This window comes from Artibeus jamaicensis, unplaced genomic scaffold, assembly GCF_021234435.1.
Source record: "Artibeus jamaicensis isolate MK-2021 breed Jamaican fruit bat unplaced genomic scaffold, CSHL_Jam_final scaffold_614, whole genome shotgun sequence".
NCBI classification, from domain to species: Eukaryota; Metazoa; Chordata; class Mammalia; order Chiroptera; family Phyllostomidae; genus Artibeus; species Artibeus jamaicensis.
Window position 1 is genome coordinate 4,740,515 of NW_026522050.1, and position 23,977 is coordinate 4,764,491.

A 23,977-nucleotide genomic window follows, 5' to 3' on the forward strand; every position below is an offset into this window, starting at 1 on the left:
TCCCCTTGTCTGTTTTGTACCTACCATTTATGCTTCTTATTCTTTGTACCTTTTCCCCCATTCTCCCCTCTATACCTCCCTGCTGACAACCCTCCCTGTGATCTCCATTTCTGTGAATCTGTTCCTGTTCTAGTTGTCTGTGTAGTTCATTTCTGTTTTTGTGTTTTTAGGTTCAGTTGTTGATAGTTGTGAGTTTGTTGTCATTTTACTGCTCATATTTTTGATCATCTTTTTCTCGGGTAAGTCCCTTTAACATTTCATATAATAAGGGCCTGGTGATGAACTCCTTTAACTTGAACTTATCTTGGAAACACTTTATCTGCCCTTCCATTCTAAATGAAAGCTTTGCTGGATGGATCAATCTTGGATGTAGGTCTTTGGATTTCATGAGTTGGAATACTTCTTTCCAGCCCCTTCTTGCCTGTAAGGTTTCTTTTGGGAAATCAGCTGACGGTCTTATGGACACTCCTCTATAGGTCACTGCCTCCTTTTCTCTTGCTGCTTTTAAGATTCTCTCCTTCTCTTTAATCTTGGGTAATGTAATTATGATGTGCTTTGGTGTGTGCTTCCTTGGGTCCAACCTCTTTGTGACTCTGAGCTTCCTGGACTTTCTGGAGGTCTATTTCCTTTGCCAAATTGGGGAAGTTCTCACTATTTTTTAAAGTAAATTTTCAATTTGTTTCTCTTCCTCTTCCCCTTCTGGCACACCTATGATTTGGATGTTGGTACATTTGGAGATGTCACAGAGGATCTTTATACTCTCCTCATTTTTTTGAATTCTTGTTTCTTCTTTCTGTTCTTATTGAATGTTTATTTCTTCCTTATGTTCCAAACCATTGATTTGAATCCTGGCTTCTTCCCTTCCACCTATAGTTTCCTGTAGATTTTTCCTTATTTCATTTAATGTAAACTTCATTTCTTCCTTTATGTTATTGCTGTACTCAGTGAGTTCTTTGAGCACCCTGATCACCTGTGTTTTGAATTCTGCATCTGACAGGTTGGTTATCTCCATTTTGTTTTACTCATTTTCTGAGGTTTTGTTCTATTCTTTCATTTGGGCCATATTTCTTTGCCTCCTCAATTTTATAGCTTCCCTGTGTTTGTTTCTGTGTATTAGATAGAGCTGCTTTGACTCCCTGTCTTACTAGCATGGACTATTATAGAAAAGGCACCTGTAAATAGTGAGGGGTGGAGCCTTAGGTAATCACCAGGAAGGGGTAGCCCACTTCACCATTTTGTGGCTCTGTGTGGGGGAGGGCTTAGAGAGGGGACAGTGCTGCTGCTGGGCTTGTGGAGGTTTGCCTGGTACTTGCCCCTTTTCTAGTCACTTCACCCACTTCCAGATGTTGCCCTGGTGGTAAATCCCAGAGTGAGTGGGTTTGCATATGGTCTAAGTCCATCTGAGTCCTTGAAGCTGAGTCCCCTGAAAATCTGGCAGTTTCTTTCACCACCCAAAACACCCCAAACCCCACTGGTTTTTACAGCCAGAAGTTATGGGGATTTATCTTCCTAGTGCTGAAACCCTGAGCTGTGTAGGCTGGCCTGGGTCTGGGATCACATGCTACCGAGGTATTCCTCCTGATTTTTATCTACCATATGTTTATCCACTATATCCATTCCATCGCCACTGCTACCTCTCCACTCCACTCTGTATCTGTGTGCCTCTCTGCCTGTTTCCATAATTCCACCCTTCCTACCTGACTAGATGAAAGTGGCTTCTTTAAATCTTTCGTTGTTGGACTTCCATAATGCTTGATTTTTTTATGGTTCTGGGTATTATTTGTTTTGAGATCTGGTTGCAATTCTTTCCATTGTTGCAAAAAGAGGTGAAGTGAGTGTGTCTACCTATGCCCCCATCTTCACCAGAAGTCCCATTACTTTCTTTTTGATTATAGCCATCCCCATGAGTGTGAAGTGGTATTCATCGTGGTTCTTATTTCCATTTCCCTACTGATTAATGACATTGATCTTCTTTTTCATGTGTTTGTTGATCATTTGTGTATTTGGAGAAATATATATTCAGATTTTTTGCCAATTTTTTAAATTGGCCTGTCTTTTTACTGCTGATTTGTAAGCTTTCTTTATACATTATGGACACTAGACCCTTGTCAGTTACATAATGTGCAACTATTTTCTCCCCTCTGTGGGTTGTATTTTCACTTTCATTACAGTTTCCTTTGAAGCAAAAAAGTTTTAATATTGATGATATTTTTTCTTTGTTTGCTTATGCTTTTTGTGTCATACCTAAAACACCATTGTGTAATCCAAGGTCTGGAGGTTTACACATATGTTTTCTTCTAAGAGTTTTATAGTGTTAGCTCTTATTTAGGCCTCTGACAGACTTTGAATAAGCTTGAAGTGTGAAGCCACATTTTGAATAATGAGAAGAGGAAATATGCATATTTCTCAAGGTTTCTGCAGCTCCAAAAGTGATCTGCAAAAAAAAAAACACCCCAAAACCCAAAATTTGGAAATACCCTAAGTAACCAATTTTAGAGGGGTGGTAAATTCCACGTTGATTTAATGAGGTGCTAAGTTGCAACTAAAACTAATATGAAAATTATATGTCAATTAAGAAAAGTATTTATGAAAAATATTTAGTATAAAAATCAGATTATATTTTACAGTGATTACAGATGGGTAAAATCTGTAATCTGTAATCTGTGAACAAAAGTGATCAACCATCCTGGTTTGCCTTGGACCATCTGGGTCTTAGCACCAAAAGTTCTTCATCCCAGGGAACCCCTCAGTCCTGGACAGATTGAGGTGGTCTGTGACCTACTGTGAACAAATTGTCCAAAGGATAATTGGAAGAAGGTCATAGCAGGGATTACTAACAACAGGCATTAACAACGTCTCAGATTATAAAGAATTATCTGAAGTTAGTAAAAACTAGTTATCTGAGATCTTAAAAATGAATAAAATGAAATTCTTGTGTTTCCTCTTATTCAAGGCAGGAGTGCCTGCCATGTATTTCAGTCATGTTCTGGAGTGCTGAGAGTGAGGGATATGTTGTTAATGACCTGTTCCGTGAAAAGTTTTGTGGGGGGATAGTGTGTGTGTAAGAATATAATGACATGAATGGTCAATATCCTCACACCTCACAGTTCCAACCCAGATTTGGGTTGTATGAATATGAACTTAAGGCTCGAGGAGCCTCGCACGGTCTGATGTTACAAGAATAAAGAAGACTGGGGAAACACCATGTTGGAATCATGTTGCAACTAAGAATGCAAATATTTTATTTATCTAAATCTAATTCTTTACATAGACAGAAGAATGCCCTACCTTCCTTCTTTCTAATCAGAGGAAATATCTTCCATGAGTGCCCCTAAGAAAATGGAAATATCACAAAGAATTGAAATTATATTGTCTATATACCTACGAAAATCTGGCAGTACTCAACATGTAGCAAATGCTCAAATGTAGTTGATAGATTCTAGTGACATCTTCCTAGGTTAACATTCTTTCTTCGTAAAGTACTAGTATCTCTGAATATGAACAAGAATCAAAAGTAGGGTAGCTATTGCCTGAAATTTGGGATTGTAACCATTTATTTCATTTTCAGGCAGAATCTTCATTCTCAGAATGGCTGTAGCACTTCATGTCTGCATTATATAATCTGAAAACTAATTTTCTATTTACCATATAAGTAGTTTTACAAAGTGATGAATGACTAAATCTTTTTATCTGCAAGTAGTAAAGATTTCTGACTCTTTGTTGTCTCTCTTAAAACCTTTTTGGTCCTGGTCAGAGAGTAAGTGCTTGATAAAACCTGTTGACTTAGCTCTAATAGTTTATGTGGATGTTGGACAGGCAATTTGATTATTCCAAATACTGCAGGATTTGAGTAAGAAGATCTAGGTATGAAAAAAGGCTCTCAAAATTGCTGGCTATGACCATCAAGAAATAACCTTTAATTATTTACAAATTACTTAGCCTCTTTGAATCATTGGTAAAATAGGGTTTTTTTTTTTTTCTTGATCATGGACAATAAAATGCAATTATTTGATAAAATACTTTGTTGACTGGAAAATAGTCAACAAATGCTGGTGTTGATTATCATTTGAGATGTGGGTACTCATGGTATTTTTCTTTCATTCTTTCTTCCCTTGCTTAAAGGTAGACAATGCAACTAAGGGCCTAGAGCAGGAGTTACAGAAAGTTAAGACAGACAAAGATATGGCCGTATATAAGCTGCGCTGTTTATACAAAAAAAAAAAAAAAAGGATTGGGTGTTGGCCACCTAGAGCATCCCTGATTGCGGTGGGAGAGGTGGAGGCTCTAAGAATGTGCCACAGTGTCAGCCTCATAGAAAGACGGATGAAATAGGCTCCTTATAGCACCTCATTATCATTATTTTTACTTTCCTTAAAACAGTGGTACAAAGGGAACTCCACCAAAAATGTAGATGTGTAAGGAATTAGAGATAGTTTAGGGATGGCATGAAGCTGTCATTTTTCCTTTTCATCAGGTGCATTTCTTCCCTATTGAGAAGGTAAGAAATGAAAAATATACCCTACTGTTGCTACTACTCTGGCTTAGCCAAGGCAAAGGCTGGTGAGAAATCACATTCTGCTGTTTTTTTTTAATATAGAAAACCGCTCTGAACAAGAAACGTTATGACACAATCGGCTGCAATAGCATACTCTCCGAATGAGAAACACAGAGATGGAGCCGTGGTCACTCTATACAAAGACCAGAGACAGTTGTGCAGGATACATGCAGAGCGCCTCGAGAAATGAGGGGAGATATGTCTCTGAGAAGCTATGAACCCTAATGCTTAGAAAAGGGAAACAGAAAACAAAAAAATGGCTTAAGGGACACTATCATTTTCTACTGGTGAGGATTCCTGCTCTTGGGGAGGTTCTGGAAAGTTTATTTCTGTTTCTTCTTCTTCTTCTTGAACTGGAATAATTTCAATGTCTTCTTCATTATTTGGTTGGACAGATATTTCAGTCAACTCCACCACTTCTTCTTTTATTTCAACTGCTTGTTCTTTTTTTTCTTCTGCTGACAGGAGAACAACATCCTAGAATACACAAAATTCAATGAATTTTTTAATCTTTACCATTGACACATTTCTCAACAATCTCTACAAATATTTACCAAATACCTCCTTGTTTTTATGCTATTGGTTTTATTTCCTATGTGGCTCCAAGTGCCAGGATTGATTTCCTAGGTGCTTACATTCTTATCAGATCACTTATCATCCTCAAGGCCAGCAGTTTTTGCCACTTTGCCTGGAATGATCATATAATATTTAGGAAGGAATACTGCAATAATAAATGCACTTAGAATTTCATGGTTTTTTACAGAGCTATTTTTTATTGTTCAACTACAGTTGTCTTCATTTTCCCTCCATCACTCACCTACCCCCACCTCCCACATTCAATCTTACCCCATCCCCCTGTTGGCTTTGTCCATGGGTCCTTTATACATATTCCTTGACAACCCTTCCTCTTTTGTCCCCCTTCCTCTTCTGTTATCCCCCTCCCTCATTTCCCTTGGTTACTGTCAGTTTGTTCTTTATTTTAATATCTCTGGTTATATTTTGCTTGCTTCTTTGTTTTGATTAGGTTCCACTCATAGGTGAGATCATATGATATTTTTGTCTTTCACTGCTTGGCTTATTTCACTTAGCATAATGCCCTCCAGGGAGGACATACAAAAGGCCCAGAGACATATGAAAGGATGCTCAGCATCTGCAGCCTTCGGAGAGATGCAAATTAAAATCACAATGACATACCACTTCACAGTGGTCAGAATGGTCATCCTAAATAAATCAACAAACAAGTGCTGGAAAGGTTGTGGATTAAAGGGAACCCTGGTGCACTGTTGGTGGGAATGCAGACTGAAGCAGCCACTGTGGAAAACAGTAAGAATTTCTCTAAAAAACTTAAAATGGAACTAACTGCCTTTTGACCTGACAATTCCACTACTGAGATTATACCTAAGAATCCTGAAAAACCAATTCAAAAGAACCTCTGCACCCCAGTGTTCCTAGCAACACAATTTACAATGGAGTATCATTTTGATTTGCCTCTATTGGAGATAATTTGGGGAAAATCTATCTGCAATTCTTCTTTTTTCATCAACAAAATGAAGGAATTAGTGATGATTCCTAAATTTTGTTCTAAATCGACATTCTATAGTTCTGAAGCGGTTGATGTTAGGTGTTACTATTTCTCAGTTGTGGAGCTTCTTTGAGCTATTATTTTGGAGGAGGGATTAGATAAGAAGGTGGTATGTATGGGGGGTAGGTGGAAGAAAGAAATACTGAAAAATAAAGTGGAAGAGCTAGTGGCTTTCATTGGCCTTCATCCTTCAGCCACCTGCTTTTTTACTCATTACTATGGAATCAAGTTGGATGCCTGAAGTCAAGCAAAAGTCAAGATTAGTAAGAGGGTGGCACATTATAGAATTGTATCTTCTGTCTAACCTATAGACTTATTTCAAATTTCCAGACATGGTTCTTCACACCGAGGCCATTTTTTCATGAAGCCTCCAGGCTCAAAGTCTCATTGCATTGCATTCTTCTGTGAAGATTCGAGAAGGGTGTTTTGTTAATGAGACGTAGTTTTCCTAGAGGAAGGTTGTAGACAGATGGGCTACGACTTACAGCTTTGGGTCTGGAGCACAGCTTTCTCCATTCATTCTCAACAGCACCAGCTGTGACAAGTTTCTGGAAGAAGGCAAAGATCAGCATCACCACAAAAAGGCTCTGAAGAAAAACAAAAGTGAGGATGAAAATGTAATAATAAAAAGTACAAGAATATGATTGCTGCTCAGTAAATTACTTTGACTAAAATTAAATTATTAAAAGATCAATTCTTCAAGTAAATGATGACTATCAGGAAGAACTGTTAATACCAGTATTTTTATTACCTTAACCCTTAGCACAACTCCTGACATACAACAAATAGTTAACACATGTTGCTGATAGAAAAATGAGAAACTAATAATTTGTTGAAGAATCAATTCTATGTAGGAAAGAATAATTACTGAACCCCAAATTAAATTTTATCTAGTTTTATTTAGGTGGTATTACACCAAGGACACCTCTTCACACTTGGTAGATACATTTTTTTCCTCTTCAAACTCTACACTAAAAACTTCTTGAGGCAAACTCATGACTCCTCAGATAGTTCTTCAGTGTTCACATTAATCAATAATAATAATAAATATCAACACCATTAATAATAACATTATTATTAATATTAAAGCAAGTATTTGTATAGCACTTTCTATGTACCAGACACTGTTCTAAATGCTTTGCATATATTAACTAATCCCTCAAAACAGCCTTACAAGATAAGTACTATTGCCTCCACATTTTATAATTAAAATTCAGATGGAATGTGGTTAAAATTCTTGTCCGAAGCCATGAGGCAATAAGTACCAGATGCAGGCAGTCTGGATCTAGAGTTGATGCTCATAATAAAAATATCACACTTCCTCTCTGAAAAGAAATCAAATTTCACACTTACCAAGAACACGGACCTAATTCTGTAACAATACTCCATATGTAGAGTGGTTTTCTCAGAGGAGTTAAGTGCTTCACAGTTGTGTATGTTAAGTGGTGCAGAAGCTTCATTCAAGTTTGAATTCTCCATTTTTAAAAAATGGGAAACTGTAACATTAAATATGTCCATGATCAAAAGGATTATTCCAGAAATGGCAGCAAAGAGGCTCGCTGAGTTCATTATCATTTTCCCTCTGACCTGAAATAAAGATATAAAGGAGTCATTAATTGGGTTTAATTTCCACTGGGAGAATTTAAGCCAGGGGTGAATTCTAGGTCTTATGCCTGTGACTCACAAAGGTGCTATACCTAAATAATCCATACCACTTGTCTCTCAGTTGTTTTCAGTCTCTGACACTGTAAAATAAAAACCTTCATCTCTCACTCTGTCTCAGTCTTCCCCATCTCCAATTAATTTATCAAGAAAAAATTGTGGGAATAATTCTTAATTCTTATCAATTACCCTCTTTCACTTCCTTTTACTGCTATTGTCAATGTCCTAGATGGCATTTAATAAATGTTTGTTGGGTAAATAAAGATAAATATTCAGATCGTATCTGCCTGTGTAGGAAGGCAGAAGGGAGAGCAAGAAGGAGGTTCTCTCATCTCAATGAAGTGGGTGGTATTGTGGGTATAAGTAGGGAGAGAGCAGACAGAACCCCCCGGGAAAAGACTATCAAGTAAAAACAAACAGCAGCAGGAATAACACCACCATTTACTTCCTACTGACACTGGTTGCAATCAGTCCCAGTCAGCCACCTTTTAAAGTACCATTAGGGCTGATGACTCTGGTAGCATTAGGTAAGAGGATGTCAGTGGGTGGGTTCTACCTTGTGAGGACAATAAAGGGTATAAACTGGAAAATATATGTGACAAGTACCATAATGATATGAGATTATGGATGATTACTTTCAGACAAACGTGTTTCATCCTTAACTATATGACCTACAGGTGGCAAGTCAGTAGGATGGGCTGTATTTGGGGAATAAAACAATGTAACCTTCATAAAGTTGTTTTTCCCCCAAAACTGGGTTTGCCAGACCTCTGCTAGAGAGGGGCATCTCAATTCACTCAGTCCCTCACTGACTTTGGAAGTGACTCAAGTCAGTAATAGCTTAGTAGGTGTGAAAAAAAGTAGAGCAAGGAAACTAACTTGTTGGTGAGCTCTTGACCCATACAGTATGGGGAGTTCTTCCTAGGTGTAAATGTGTCCCTATAAACAAGACCACTCTGTAGCTCTTCATAGCCTCTGAAGCACTTTCCTTTATTGTACTCCACCAAAAACAATTTCATATGGTAGCAAGGACTGTTATCTCCATTTTACAGGTGAAAACTCAAAGTTACATGGAGGTGAGCTCAAAGTTAAAACTTGATGTTAACTAGGGAGTCAATCGTAGCATTGATTCAACAGTTGTCCTACATGATGGCCTGAGAAAATGACACAGTTTTTAAAGGGATATGTTAGTTTCACACGGCATTTATCACTCATAAGATCATAAGCATGCTCTTCACCCATCTGCTTTTAATTCTGTTTCCATGGATGCATTTCAGGTAGATTCTCATTTCCAACTTTTTCATAAATAAAATCAAGAGGATTTTTTGCTTTTTAAGCTTTAGAGAATTCAATGTTACTGTGATTCCAAAGGTCGTTAAGGGTTCTTGTTTTCAGCTGAGACCTTAGATATGTCTCGATTGTGTGGGAGAGAAAAACACGATTACTTGCCAGACTCTTTCTGGAGCTTGTCCCTGCGGCTGCCAGGAGTGATCCAGAAATTATATACTGGAAAAAGAGAGGCAGTGGGTAGGGAAGGGTGTGGGAAATGGGAGAATAGGCAGAGGGGAAGAGAGGCCCAGAGGGAGAAGATTACTTTTTTTAATTAAATCATTTCTATTGTAATTCTATTGCAGTTGTCCCAATTTTCCCCCTTTGCCCTCCTCCACTCATCCCACCCACCTGCTCCCACACTCAATCCCTGCACTGTTGTCCATGGGTCATTCGTAAATGTTCTTCGTCTAGTCCCTTCTCCTTTCTACCGTTATCCCCCTCCCCCACCCCTCTGGTCACTTTCGGTCTGTTACTTTTTAACATTGAGAACTGGTTGTAAAAAAGCTATCCACACTTTCAACCACTTTCACTAAACTATCCAGCCTCTTTTTAATCACATTCATTTATTTTTCAGTGGTCCTATTTCTCCTTTATTCAGGTTCAATGACACTTAATCTATGCCTTTTATTCAATGAACTGGGGAGCTGAGACTAGGAATATAATAAAACCAAAGAGGCAGAATTCACATTTATATCAGTTAATAGTCACAACGTGAATTTAAATTATTTTTAGTTTTTTTAAAAAAACTGTAGAATTGCTTCTTGTAACACACAATGATTTACAGGACTGACACCAGTGAAAGATGAATCAGTGCAGGAAATACTTGGCCTGAATGCCACAGGCACCCCATTAAAATATTGGCCGCTACAGGAAGTGGTGATGAGTATTTATCATTTTCCTTTTCTATGGTTCAAGCTGCAAAATGGAGGAAATTCTCATTCTCATCCCTTTCTCCTTGTTTTGAAATTTTTGATCTTGGATTCATCTTTTATCATAGCACCTAAAAACTATAATGGTAATTTGAATGCCACTGCCCCATACCACAACCAGGCAGGGTTACGAGCTTGGAAAATATGTACATGAAACCGCTGCTCTTCTGATAAGCAATGAGAGATTTATTTGGGATGGGACTAATTGCACCACATGCAATAGTAACTAAGCAGAATTGTAGGGCAGAAGAACCAGCTGGAAGTGGGATGCTCCTACCCCTTTTTGCTTTCTGAAACACCATGCTATATAGTCCAAATACCTAGCGCTCCTCTTCCCTGCCCCCCTCAAATTGACTGTGTAGAGGCCATGCTTTGAACAATCTTCCTTCCCTATGTGGATTCACGTAGGGCATCCTTCTCTAACCTCACATGACGTATGGCAACTAGCTCAACCATGGCATTCACACCCAATTTAGTCAACCCTCTCCATTACATTACTTTAACCTGATAACCCGTTTTCTGCTCAACTTTTCTCAACACAGAAATAATCTGGTATATTTCTGTGGAGCTTTTCAACATTTTTGTCTGCATCACTCCCCAAATGGTTGTGAATTTTTACTTACCATAATGCCTCCCCAGAGAGGGTACCACGCAGTGACAGTGATGGGTACAGAGTTTTCCATGTGGGTCATCAGGAGACCACCTAGGGCGATGTGGAAGAGCCCATTCATAATCTGGACAGCCTGGGGAGGAAATAGGGGCACTGGTGGGTGAACTGAAATCATTTCCAAGTCAGAAAGTAGAGGTAAGGCTGGAAGCCTGTGTGAAATGCCCAAAGGGAGTGGTAAAGATGCCAAGACATTTGCTTTGTTCAGATCCATTTTCTCTATCACCTGGGACATTTCCAAGGCAGATATATCTAGGATGTTAGTGATGAACTGAGATGGGAGATCCTTAAATACACAAGCCTCAAGTCAAAAGGTGATGTACCATCACTGTGATAACTTCTCAGTACATTACTGATTTGACCCATCATTTCCAACATAAAGAACACCTCAGGCTGGATCAGATACCTTCAAATTGGATTGAGTCCTGCACTTGGCCAACAGCATTTGCTTCTTTAGGCCGGAGAGTCCCTAGAATATGGAATGGAGGACAACTGACTCACCCCCAAAGCCTTGGATTCTCTCATGAAGAAGTTTTGTGTGGGGCCCACCACAGAAGCCACCCTCTTGGGAATAATTTTTTGAGCAGGTTTCATGGCCACAGGGCCTTTCACAGGATGCGCTGGGAGAGCTCCACTCATTGAATTTCTGGGTGTTGTCATTTCACCTTCAAAGCTCCTAAAAAAAATAAAACCAATAATAAAATGAGAAGAGAGAGAACAGGATTTCAGCAGTCTTTTATTTTGAGTCATTTGACCTCAATACTTTTTGTTTGTATTCTTTCCATAGGTGACACTGAAGGAAGGAGGATATGGCCTCTTCCTTCTGTTTTGGAGCTGAAGCAAGGCCTACTGCTGTGTTCTAAGGTAGGATCCGGGGTGGAGGGGCAGGGCATCTCAGGCAAGGACATATGGACCCAGGGCCACTGCCAGTATTCTTGACAACCATGACTGGAGCGTTCTTGATCTTAATAGAGAACTCAGTGCTCATATATCTGCATGTTCTGTTTTTCTCACATCCCTGGATGCTTTTCCCATGCTTTATTAGAAAATGTATTTTTCATTGACTTGTCCCTATACCTTTGCTTACCTGCTCTTGTCCATTGTGATGGACCAGAAGCATCATGACGGAGTATGATGATGACCGTCCTTGGAATCAGGAGGGGCTGATTCTAGTTTGCCCTTTATCACTAACTCTGTGACCTTGAGTTAATCACTTCAAGGAGGTTCTCTAAGATTGTATAGTTTAAATCATGTTCTTTTATTTGCTGTGAAACGGTGGGCAAGTTTTTTAAATGTCTCTGCACCTCAAGTTCAATTGTAATATGGGAATAAAAATAATTCTTGTCTCATAGGGTTACTATATCATAAATGGGTTGATGGTCTGTGGGTGGCTGGTGTCTTTTTATTCAGGTGTAGCTCCAATGTCAGATTCTCAGAAAAGCCTTCCCTGAACCCTCAATCCATGAAGCATCCTCCTAGTTACTCTCTCCTGCAACACATTGTATTTGCTTCATGCATTTACCCTGTGGGGAATCACCTTGATTGTTTTCTTACTTGTTTACAGTCTCAACCTCCCCACTATAATATAAATTCCATCAAAGCAGAGGTATAGTTCTTTCTTGTCCAGTATTTCAGTAGTTTCTTAGTAAATATGTTTAAAGAAATAAATGCATGTAAAGTACTAATGTCTGAATACTTATTAGCTATTTTTGTTGTTGCCCTTATTTCTCATATTGTTAACTTTATGAGCATTGTTTCCATCTGAAAAATAAACACAATACCCTTTTCACCGACATTTATGAGAAACAAGTAAGCAAACGTGAAAGTGCCTAGTACATGAGGCAAAAGTAGTACATGCTATTTATTCTTACAATTTATGATTTATTCATTAATTGTAGTAGCTGAAGTTAGTGATTATTACCAAGGTCCTCCCCAGCTCTAATATTTTAAGACTGCTCAACCTTCTTCATCTCGTGCCTCCTTTTGGTATTAATTTGTTTATGTCAGTTACTTACGTGAATTCTACCAGGTTTCTCCTGGACCCTGGAAATCTCTCTTTAGGGACAGATCATTGTTCTTGTCTCTATTGACTGCAAGTCACATAAGGAGCCTTGGAGACCAAGGCTGTCTGTCTATCTCATTTATCTTACTGAAGTCACACACAGCTGGGCAACTGCAGGTGTGCCATGAGACAGGTGACAGGCCTCACATTTGTACCTACTTTACAGTGAGAGATTTCACACCTGACATGTCATTTGAGCCTCACAGAGTGGAGATTAGAGATGAGTTATTGCCCTTTTTGTACAGAAGATAACGGCATAAAGAAGTTAGGTAACTTGTTCAAAGTTTCATGATGAATAAAGATTTAAAATGAGGACTTGGACCTATCTAAGGAGGTATCTATGGTACCAGACTGCTTTGTCCTCTGTGGGGAATAGGAATTCAGTCTATTTCACTAATGAACCTCCTCCTTCTCCTTCAGACAGATGAGTTACTATAAATCAGTTGCCAACAGAATATCCGTCTGGGTTGAAAGGAAGAGAGGAGGCTTTGGGTGCTTTGCACTTGATTTTGCCTGACTTTTATATTATCAGATATTACGAGGTCATGGGGATCTGCTTTGTACCACAAACCACCCCACCAGACCACCAACCAAAAAGAATTGTAGTAATGTAGCCCCATAGGGATTTTACAAACTGATTCTGGTCACCAGGAAGGATTTTTAGAGCTAGTCAGGGGAACTTCAGAAACCATTCTCTTCATCTGACAAAAGAGGAAACTGTGGCCCGGGGATGGGACATGCCCTGTGAAAGCCCTTGCATTTAGTGACTGAGCCAAAGGGGAAGGCAGCCCCCACAGCTCCTAGACTGGTGTTGTTTGTGCTACACCACACACCAGACCACACAGAGCTGTTCACTGAGCACCGCTGTGTGCTAGGGACAGTGCATGTGCACCTAGTGCCAAACCTCCCAGAACCTTCCTTACTGAGTAGGTGTTTTGTCTTCTTGCAGATGTGGAAACGGAGGTTCACAGAGGTCAGTTGTCCCATGACTAGTCTGGAAAGAGCTGGGAGTCACCACACTCCTCTCCAGAGGGCTCATTTCAGTGACAGTGACTTAAAGAGCAAAGGTCACCAATTATCTCAGTGATTGAACCTCTGTCATTACTAATTTCTCCATATTTTCCAGCTGCCTAAGACTGTGTCTCTATGACTGGTGAAACAAACCATTTATGCAAGCAAGTTCTACTCAGGCCGTGTCTGCAGTGGCGAATGGTAGTCATGACCACTGGGGAGAACAGCGTGCTCTGTTAAAGTTATATCTTGCTATGGAAATTTCTACAAAGCCTTCAGTAAATATTACTGTGAAATGGTAGTTTATAGACACAGACATACTTGTTTCTATATATATAATGCCAGAAAATCCTAGACTGACTGGGTAATGAAAAGTTACATTCTGTGGGAATATATAAAACTACACCCCATACTGCTAAGGATATAATAGATTGCTGAAGTTTTGCCCTATCCAAAAAAAAAATGTCCACAATTATTAAACAATGCCCCAAATAGTTATGCCTAAAGATTATTTGGTATACTAGTTGGGGTTGCTCATCACAGTAATCAAAATGTGGTAACAAGAAAATCTTATTTTCACTAAACTATATTAAAATCAGGATTCAGTTTACCAGACACTGCCCCATTTTATGACAGCAACTTCTGCAAATCTCTCTTGACTTTTAAAAAGGCACCACTGTTCCTGGCTGGTGTGGCTCAGTGGATTGAGCAGGGGCTGTGAACAAAAGGGTTGCCAGTTTGATTCCCAGTCAGGGCACGTGCCTGGGCTGTGGACTGAGTCCTCACTGGGGGCCACGTAAGAGGCAACCACACATTGATGTTTCTCTCCTTCTCTTTCTCCCTCCCTTCCCCTCTCTCTAAAAATAGGTAAATAAAATCTATTAAAAAAAAAAAAACTTAACCGAAAGGCACCATTGTTTCTGTCCATCCTCTGAAAAACAACTCACAACCTTCATGGGTTGTGATTTGAGTTAGGAGCTTTAGGTCCAATAATTCCATCATTTACTGAGAAGTTTAAAGCTTTTGTTACTTCAACTTCCCCCTTTATTACCTCAACTTCCTCCTTCGTCACTCAAAATAGTTTTGCATTTTCATCCTTTCTGGCCTCTTGTATACTTATCTCTGAGGAAGAATGTCCTTGCTTTCCCTCTGCCTGTGCACCTTAGCCCATCTCCTTCCACTACAACTTCAGTCCTTTAAAGAAGTGGTTCAGAAGTGAGACAGAGTGAGTCTCACAGGAGAGCTCTTGGAAAAGTGGGCTAGAGACTAGCAGATGATCTGAACTGTTCCCTCTCTGGCCCCTCCCCCACAGGCAGCACTGCAGCTCAGCAAGGAGGTTTGCCCTGCCCTGGCAAATACCTAAGGCCCCACCCCCTTACAACTTAAGAGGGCCCCCCCCAAAAAAATAGGGCCAAAATGAAAGTGCAGAGCAAAATCCCAGAAAGAGAGCTAAGCGATGAGGAGATAGCCACCTATCTGATGGAGAATTTAAAGCCTTGGTAATCAAAATGTTCACAGAACTGATTGAGCTTGGTCAAAAAATGAAAGAAGCAAATGAAAGATACCAAAAATGAAATAAAGCAAAATGTTCAGGGAACCAACAGTGACAGCAGGGAACCAACAATGACAACCTGACTCAAATCAACAATTTGGAACAACAGAAAGAAATAAACATCCAGCCAGAACAGAATGAAGAAACAAGAATTCAAAGAAGTGAAAAGAGTCTTACAAACCTTTGGAACAACCTCAAACGTTCTAATAGCTGAATTATAGGGGTGCCAGAAGGAGAAGAACAAGAGCAAGAAATTGAAAACTTATTTAAACAAATAGTGGAGAACTTCCCTAATCTGGCAAAGGAAATAGATTTCCAGGAAGTCTAGGAAGCCCAGAGAGTCCCAAGAAGTTGGACCCAAAGAGGAACACATCAAGGCACTAATCATTGTTAAGTTACCCAAGACTGAAGACAAAGATAGAATCTTAAAAGCAGCAAGAGAAAAGGAGATAGTTACCTCCTTCTTACGGGAACTCCTACAAAGGAGTTCCCATAAGACTATCAGCTGATTTCTCAAAGGAAACCTTATAGGCAAGAAGGGGCTGGAAAGAAGTATTTGAAATCATGAAAGGCAAGGACCTACATCCAAAAGTACTCTATTCAGCAAAGCTTTTATTTATAATGGAAGGGGAGATAAAGTCAAGTTAAAGGAATTCATCATCACCAAGCCAATATTATATGAAATGTTAAAGGGACTTATCTAAGAAAAGGAAGATAAAAACTATGAACAGTAAAATGACAACAAGCTCACAACTATCAACAAATGAACCTCAAAAAAATAAAAGAAAGAAAAATGATGAAAACAAAAACTAAGCAAACAACTAGAACAGGAACAGAATCAGAGAAATGGGTTTTCAGTGGAGAGGAGAGGAATGGGGGGGGAAAGGTACAGGGAAGAAGAAGCATAATTGGTAGGCATTAAATAGATGGGGAGAGGTCAAAATGGAATAGGAAACAGAGAACTCAAAGAACTTACACGTACGACCCATGGACATGAACTAAGGTGGGGGATGCTGGAGGGTTGGGGGGTGCAGGGTGGAGGGGGGAGAAAAGGGGAAAATTGGGAAAACTGTAATAGCATAATCAATAAAACATGCTTTTTAAAAAGCCAGCTTGTGGTTCCACCTTCTTCCTCCACTTCCTCCCGCCCCCTCACTCATGAAGCTTCATAGCCAGTTGCAGCCAGAGCCACTGAACTGAAACTGCTCCCTTCGGGGATTGTGCTGCCAAGTCGCTGGCCTTTCCTCAGGTGTCATCACTCAGGTCGCTTTACTTCTGTTTGCCCTGTCACCCAGGCTTAAAATGCCGGAGGCATCTTCCCCCCTGCCGCTTTGTCTCCCATGGTCAGGCAGTGGCCAGGTGGTGCCCCGTCAGCCTGTGCCATAGGGCTCATCCTGCAGGTGGACCTTCTTTCTACTTCCAGTGTCACCTGATGCGTTCAGTTCTCATTTCCTCTCTTGGTAGAGGCACAGAAATCTCACTTTTCTGCCTTCAGTCTTTCTTTTTTCTAATCTGTCCTCCCTGCACCCTTCTGTGACGGTCTTGAGGCAGGATTTAGGGCTCGTTTTGGTGTCCATTAGCCCCCTCCAGGAACATTAGCTCTTGAGGTTTAGCATCTAGGGACATTTGCATTGAGTGGGATACCTCTGGAGACAAAAGCATTTAAAGCAAGAGGAATAGTTATTTTCGTTACAGCCACTACTGCTTATTTTCTTGTTTGGCACCAGGCAACCAACCGGTTCTAAGAGCTTCAGGATTTTAGCTCTTAGATACCCACTGTGGTATCTAAGGATATCAGATAATATGCACTGCATTAGCTTCATAACACAGTGGGTATTACTGTTGCTCTAATTTTATAGAAGAGGAAACTGAGGGACTTAGAGGTTTAGTAAGTTGGCCTGAGGTTCTATGGCTTGTAAGTGGTCGAGTGCCAGTTTGAGTCCAGCAGGTTGGTAGCCATGCTTCAACCTACATGCTGTAATCTGCTGTTTTGTAGCATGACACAAAGTTCAACTCTGGCCAGGATCGAGGGAGAGCGAGAAAGAGAGAGAGAGACATTAGGAGTGAGTGAGCAGCAAGCCTTGATATCAGCCCTCCTCAGTCATGACACCATCAGAAAACTTGACCAGGGAAGCCTTAGGGTTAGAGCTGAACATCTCCAGTCTCCCAAACCATTCTATACCTTACCCATCAGTCATTTAAAACAAAGTTTTAAGTCATTTAAACGAAGTATGTAAATTGATTCCTTACCCGAGTCTCCAAAGCCTTAGGCCCCAGGGGCTGCTTTGATGTCCGCTGCTGAGTTCGCTGGAGGGCTGTTTTCTCAAGTCCACAGGGTAAGTGAGATAGGCCAGGCCTGGGACCTCTGATATATACCAGGTGACAGGAAATCGGTGGCTTCTGCTACCTTGGGCTTTGCCCCAGTTATTTTAGTTTAACATTCAGTGGCCAGGGCTGAGGGATGTACAAAAATGTTTCTGCCATACTAGGAGGTTTCGCTTCTTGAAAAAGACCCCAGGGGACTGCATGGTGTACTTTATGCTACCTTAATTAGAAGAGCTTTGCAGCCCCCACCCTGCAAGCAGGTGTGGGTCGTGAGTCCCCAAGGGCAACAAGGGCTCTAGAAATTCTGTAAAGATGGGCTGTGAGGACTTTTACCTTTTTACTTCACTTTTAGGAGTCAGTAGGTGGGAAGGAGGCGTCTAGCAGACAAAGTCAAGAATTATTAAGCCCATGTACTTGTGAATATCCTCCTGATTCCACAGTTGAAGATCAGCAAATCTCCCGGGGCTGAGATGCCTGAAGGTTGGAGTCTGTATCTTCTGAAGTTAGATACTAGGACTCTTACACAAATATAACATTTATCGACAAGCTATGTATTAGTCAGAGCCAGCACTTACAGAAACAATGTCAAAAGAATAGTGGGACGGATTACACTCTCCCACCGGTACAATTTTCTACTGTTTCTGCTTTCCCTCCCCTCCCCTCTCCTTCCCTCCCTTCTTCTCCTCTCATCTCCTTATCTCTCCCTTTGCCTCCCTTTTCTTTAGGATGGTTCGGAACCAGAGGGTTGGATACAATGGGTAATAGCAGTTCTGAAGAGACTACTTTTGATGCACCATTAAAAGTAATGCCATTCCATTCATTTATTTTTGCCTTTACTTCCCTTGCCTTTAGGATCAATCTTATTAACCAAAGTCTCCCCAATAAATTTAATAAAAAATTTTAAAAAATGCCCTTTTCCCACCACTGGAGCAGTTCATCAGCAGAACAGACTACCATGTGGACGGAGAATGTGCTGATGTCAGCTGTGAAAGCTGTTCCACTCCTCTCCTCGGTACCATGAGAGCTGTAGGGAGGAGAGGAGTGGAAACATGAGCTCTGCCATCATTTAACATTCTGGTTGTGGGTCTGTGAGTATCTGCTCAAGTGCTTGAATGGTGGGTGACAGGGATGGTGATTTCATAAGATCTGAGTTGTGGATGATAGTGAGGCCCAAGGTTTGGGTCTAGGATGATGAATGGCTGGAGGGGTGTGCCTTCATTTTATTTTATTGTTTTCCATTCTTTTAAAATTTTATTGTTGTTCAAGTATAGTTGTCTGTCTTTCCCCCCCACATCTCCCCCTCCCCCAGCCATCCCCCCTCCCTCCCCTGATTTCACCTCCCCTTGGTTTTGTCCATGTGTCCTTTATAGATATTCCTGAAAACCCTTCCCTTTTCCCCCATTATCCCCTCCCATCTCCCCTCTGGTTATTGTCCATTTGTTCTTTTTTCTAAATTTTATTTAATTATTTTTCAAGTACAGTTTTCTGTCTATTTCTCCCATCCCGGCCCATCCTGCCCTGTGCTCCCCACCTCCCTCCCATTGCCACCCCCCTTAGTTCTTATCCTTGTGTCCTTCATAGTTGTTCCTCCAAATCCCTCCCCCTTTTTCCCCTTAAATTCCCTCCCCTCTCCCCTCTGGTCTTAATTTCAATGTCTCTGGTTACATTTTGCTCGCTTGGTTGTTTTGTTGAGTAGGTTCCACTTAAAGGTGAGATCATTTCAGTGAACAGGGAATGGGGTCATACTGAGCAAATATCTGGCATCAGTGAGGCTCAAATTGGGGTTGCACATCTGGTTTTTCTTATCCTTGTCACCGTGGATGCCATTTTCCCCAAGTCTGTCTTGGAGTGTTTGCTACTCTGTTATTTTGTGGCCAAGTGAGATCACTTAGGTGGCTCCATGTGTGCTTGCTAATGAATAAACTTGAATTTGAATTTGTATATATAAATGAACTCGTATGTAACCTTCGCTGGTTTGGCTGGATTGACCTTTAAGTGCTTGGGTGTGCTGCAGCCCCAGCGCTGTTTGAGTCTGTCAGCAGGCACTTCATTTGTTCTGTTATTTTTTTCTCTGTTGTATTTGAAGATATTTTATTAGATCTATTTTTTCTTGTATTAAGCCTCTTGTCATCATCTAGTGTCCTTCTTGCTTCCATAGAATGATATCTTTCTTGAAGTCTACATAAAAATTTAACTCAACTTTTATTTAATTACTATTTGCCTGATGGGAATTTTCCTTTCTTTGATTCACCTTACCTCCTAACACTCTTATTTATTTTTATCCTGGAAACATTTTGCCTCTCTAATGAAAACTATGTTTCACCATGTAGTTTCTACATTTCCTATTGCGGTGCTATCACAATTATTTGTGTCCGTTGACCTGCACATCCCTGGGGAGCAGGGCCAGATTTTCTGATTGCGCCTTCTCTGCAGTGCTGTGAGAGAGGACGGTTCTACGTGGGTCCTGCCTCCCAGGCAGGTGATTATCACAACCCTCTCCATGATCAGGAAGGCCTGGCACCCCAAATTACCTGCTGTTGGAGGGTTTGGTTGCAGAGAATTGCTTAGGGAGATTCAGGGTCCCTCAGAGGTGAAACTAAAGACATCATTGCAAATACTTGTTTAAACTTAAATTTATTGGGGTGACATTGGTAGATAAAGTGATATAGTTTCAAGTGTACAATTCTGTGATACATAATCTGTATATCGCATTGTGTGCACACCACCCAAAGTTAAATCTTCTCCCATCACCATACACTTGACCCCTTTACCCTTTACTCCCCACCACCCACCACTCCCCCTGGTTGCAAACAGAACTTGGTTACAAGTTGGAAAGTCCCAATGTTATACTCACAACTAATTAAAACTAAGGAAAGTGTAAATTTGGGTACTTAAGAGCTTTGTAGTTTACGAGGCCTTCTCTCTGTCCTGGAGGACTGCGTTACAGGTTTAACAGTCAGGAAAGTAGCACCAGTTGAACACCTGTGTGTTCAGCAGGTACCGTCACTATAACAACACAATTTTGGTTCTGTTTTATTGTTATAAAAACTAAAGTTCAGGAAACGGGAGAAATGGGCCCAAACTCAGAGTAAGTGATAAAATGTGATGTTTGGAAAGCAAGAAAAACCTCAATTATAAATTTAAAAGAAAATCTACCATTTCCTAAGTAATTTTTAAGTTCCAGCCACTGATCCAGGCCGTCCACAGAGTTCATTTAAAGCTCATGTAACTTATTATGGAGATGTTGCAATTGCATTCTATGCTAAGACTTTAAAGCTCACAAAGATTAAATAATTAGTTCACGTCAACCAGCTTTATAGTACAGAACTGACATTTAAACTGGGTTTGACTTAAAAGCCGTAACCCTGAGGCAACAGGTTCTCATCCTTAAATACATCTCGAACCTCACACGTCTGAACCTCACTCGGCCGCCACCAAACAGTTTTCATCAGAACTTCACTCCACTGGAAATAAACGTTTAAAAATAAAACTTTATCAGAACCTCGTTCCCCCATCCTCTGCCCTCATATATACAACTACAGGGCACTCTCCTTCCAGCTTCTAGCAGAAAAGAAAACCTGGTAGTTTATTTCTTTGAACACACCAGGTTTTTTTCTCAGCCAGAAGCAGCATAGGATAATGGGGTTTGGAGGTGGGGACTTTGCTTCAAATCCTGGTTCTAAATCAAATCCCTTTGTGGCATCAAAAAAGTTAACCACATTGAGTTTCACTTTTCGTGTCTGTGACATAGGCCAGTTGTACATACCTCTCAGGGGCCTCTCATGAGAATTAAGTGAGGCGACAGAGCTAATAAAGACTCTAATGCTGAGTACATATATTCCATCGCTGGATGCAACATAATATAAGGCAGCTGTCCTCAGAGTGTGGTCTGGGGACCATCTGGAGTCCTTGAAACCCTTTCGGGGGGGTCTGTGACCTCAAAACAACTCTCATAATGATGCTGAATAAGACCTATTCGCCCCTTCCCATGAGTTTACAGTGGTATTGTCCACAGGCTACAGAAGATAAAGTGTCACAAAAGGTTGAATACAAAGGAAATGAAGAGACCCCACTTGTCTTCCATTAAGTTGAAGAGAAGTGGTAGCCCCCAAACTTTGCTCTGCCTTGGAGTCAGTGTCATCTAGAGATCTTCAAAAAGCAGTGTTGCATGGCACTCTCCACGTTCTGATTTAATTGGTATGTGGTAGTATGTAGTGCATCGGGGTTTATAAAAGTCTTCCAGGTGATATGAATGGGCAGTTAAGTAAATGAGAATTTGGTTTGCAATAGGTGTAAAGTTTTTGTTGTGAAGGTAAGTTCTCAAGACCTGTGCAACAGAGTGCTTACAGTTAATAATATGATATTGTGTCCTGTAAAATACATTAAGAGGATAAGATTTCATGTTGTGTTCTTACCAAAAAACAAAACAAAACCCAGAAACAAAAACAGAGCCCAACAAATGGACACACACATTTTGGGAAGTGATGGATGTGCTTAACATCTTGGCTATGATGACGATATCAGAAGTATGCATACATTAAATGCGTGCAATTTATTGTATACAAACTATAACTCAATAAAGCCAAAAATAGAAGAATGTTAACTAACCTGAAAAAAGAGATTTGTAAAACCATATGTCAGTGCTCCTGCCTGCATGAATTTTCTTTCTATTTTGGAAAGCATAGTTATTTTTTTTCCCTTTTTAAAAAAATATTTATTTTTAGAGAGAGGGGAGAGAAACATCAATGTGTGGTTGCCTCTCATATGTCCCTTACTGGGGACCTGGCCTGCAACCCAGGTATGTGCCCTGACTGGAAATCAAACCAGCCACCCTTTGCTTCACAGGCCTGTGCTCGATCCACTGAGCTACACCAGCCAGGGCCTTTCCTTTCCCTCTTACAGTTGTGCTGCTGAGTTATAACTCAGTGTGTGTCTTTACACACTGGGCTTAAGACTCATGGCTCTTGTTTTAGTATCACACTTCTTAAACCAAGCTATCACAATGCATCACAAGCCTTTGACCCAAGGCTAGGATACAGATAGCTCGGTTAGTATCAAGTGCTGTGGAAAGCATAGTTATTTTAATAAAAGTTTTATTTGTAGTAATGTGTAATGAGTCTTCAACAGTTTTTAAGAATGTAAAAGGGTTCTGAGACTAAAAATTTCAGAGACATTGGTATGTTGGTGTAGGAGTTTACACCTTGGGCCCTGGTACTTATCAGTACTAAGGCTCTGCCTCTGCACCCCTGGGCATCTCACTTACCTTCTCTGTGCTTCAGTTTTCTTGTTCATACATGAGTATCATAGTAAAATTTTCCTCTTAGAATATTTGTTAGATTAAATAAATCATACACATAAAACACTTTGCAAGGTGCCTGGAACATTGTGGTGGCTTTCACCAATATTCCGCCCCATTATTGATGCGGATCCTGGCCAGCAGGAGCCATGTGTCGTGGCAGCTGTGAACAAATTCACACAGACTACAGAAGTCCTGTGGAGAAAAAGGGACAGCATGGCCAACCTCTGAGTGAGAGAGAGGGCCCCAACCCCTGCCTGGACAGGCTTTTATTGCTTTTTGGGGTACATTACATCCAGGATGGTCCTCATTTACTATGCACGGGTTCACTGTAGGTGATTATCTTTTACAGATAACAAAGGAAAGAATGTTGCTAATTACTTCAAAGAGAAGGATGTTACAGATTAAGGGGGAAAAGTGGTTGAACTGGTTACACTCCATACTTGGGAGCTTTAGCTCAGATTTTAGGAAGTTACAGTAAGCACTTTCTGCCTCAATTCAGGGTGAGGGAGTGTTAGCAAAAGCAAGTCTCATAGTGTCCTAGATACAATGCAGGCCTGATTCCCCACAGGAGACCAATCCTTGGGCGTGGCTCCTGTGTGCTGGACCTCACTCCCCACTGGCCTTTCTGAGTGGGGGATGGGCTACATTCCCACACCATGTGAAACAGTTCTTTATGCATTGTTGTTACTATTGCAGTCGTTGTAAGTAGATCATATTGATCTTGCACAATCAAACTTGTAAAACTTGTGGACCAAGCCACTCTTCCAATCAACTCATCTGCCCACCCAACAATGGAGTAAGAGCCACTAGGTAGAGTCTCTTAGAGATCAACAGGCCATTATGGACCTGGTCACTGCACACAATGGGCTTTGGTTCCTTTCTCTGTTTGTTAGAATGCTGTTCTCCAGTCAGTGAATGCATGACTGACAGAGGAGGTGACCCCCAAGTGACCATGTGGCTCGAGGAAGGCATTGTCAAGAGGCAGGAAGTGCTTAATCAGC

The 23,977-nt window shown here is 40.6% G+C and overlaps 1 protein-coding gene and 1 non-coding gene across 4 annotated transcripts; both read right to left on the reverse strand.

The window, feature by feature from the left end:
- Positions 1 to 3,207: 3,207 nt before the first annotated feature.
- Positions 3,208 to 17,726, reverse strand: MS4A1 (membrane spanning 4-domains A1). Of its 3 annotated transcripts, none has more exons than XM_037137804.2 (7): positions 17,603 to 17,726; positions 11,229 to 11,403; positions 10,684 to 10,803; positions 9,249 to 9,305; positions 7,491 to 7,724; positions 6,623 to 6,724; positions 3,208 to 5,032 (listed from the first exon to the last, which is right to left on the reverse strand). In XM_037137804.2, exons 2-7 carry the CDS (start codon positions 11,385 to 11,387, stop codon positions 4,817 to 4,819), a joined length of 888 nt encoding a protein of 295 aa, XP_036993699.2. In that variant the 5' UTR covers positions 11,388 to 11,403; positions 17,603 to 17,726; the 3' UTR covers positions 3,208 to 4,816. The 3 variants fall into 3 exon arrangements, with proteins under 3 accessions (XP_036993699.2, XP_036993700.2, XP_036993701.2); XM_037137805.2 differs by having other exon boundaries at positions 6,623 to 6,685; positions 17,603 to 17,682; XM_037137806.2 differs by lacking the exon at positions 9,249 to 9,305 and having other exon boundaries at positions 17,603 to 17,682.
- A 4,851-nt stretch (positions 17,727 to 22,577) lies between these two features.
- On the reverse strand, positions 22,578 to 22,741 carry LOC119043732 (small Cajal body-specific RNA 1). The gene has a single exon (XR_005081471.2). It is a non-coding gene; the product is annotated as a small Cajal body-specific RNA 1 (non-coding RNA).
- Between the last annotated feature and the right edge of the window lie 1,236 nt (positions 22,742 to 23,977).

Bases quoted from the DNA above. Each gene is read 5' to 3' on its own strand.
- MS4A1 (XM_037137804.2), bottom strand. From the start codon at position 11,387: ATGACAACACCCAGAAATTCAATGAGTGGAGCTCTCCCAGCGCATCCT. The intron at 9,306-10,683 runs GTAAGTAAAAAT...CTCTTTTTCCAG, and splicing joins CTCTCTGGGGAGGCATTATG to TATATAATTTCTGGATCACT. The intron at 6,725-7,490 runs GTAAGTGTGAAA...GTTTTTCTTCAG, and splicing joins GAATTAGGTCCGTGTTCTTG to AGCCTTTTTGTGGTGATGCT.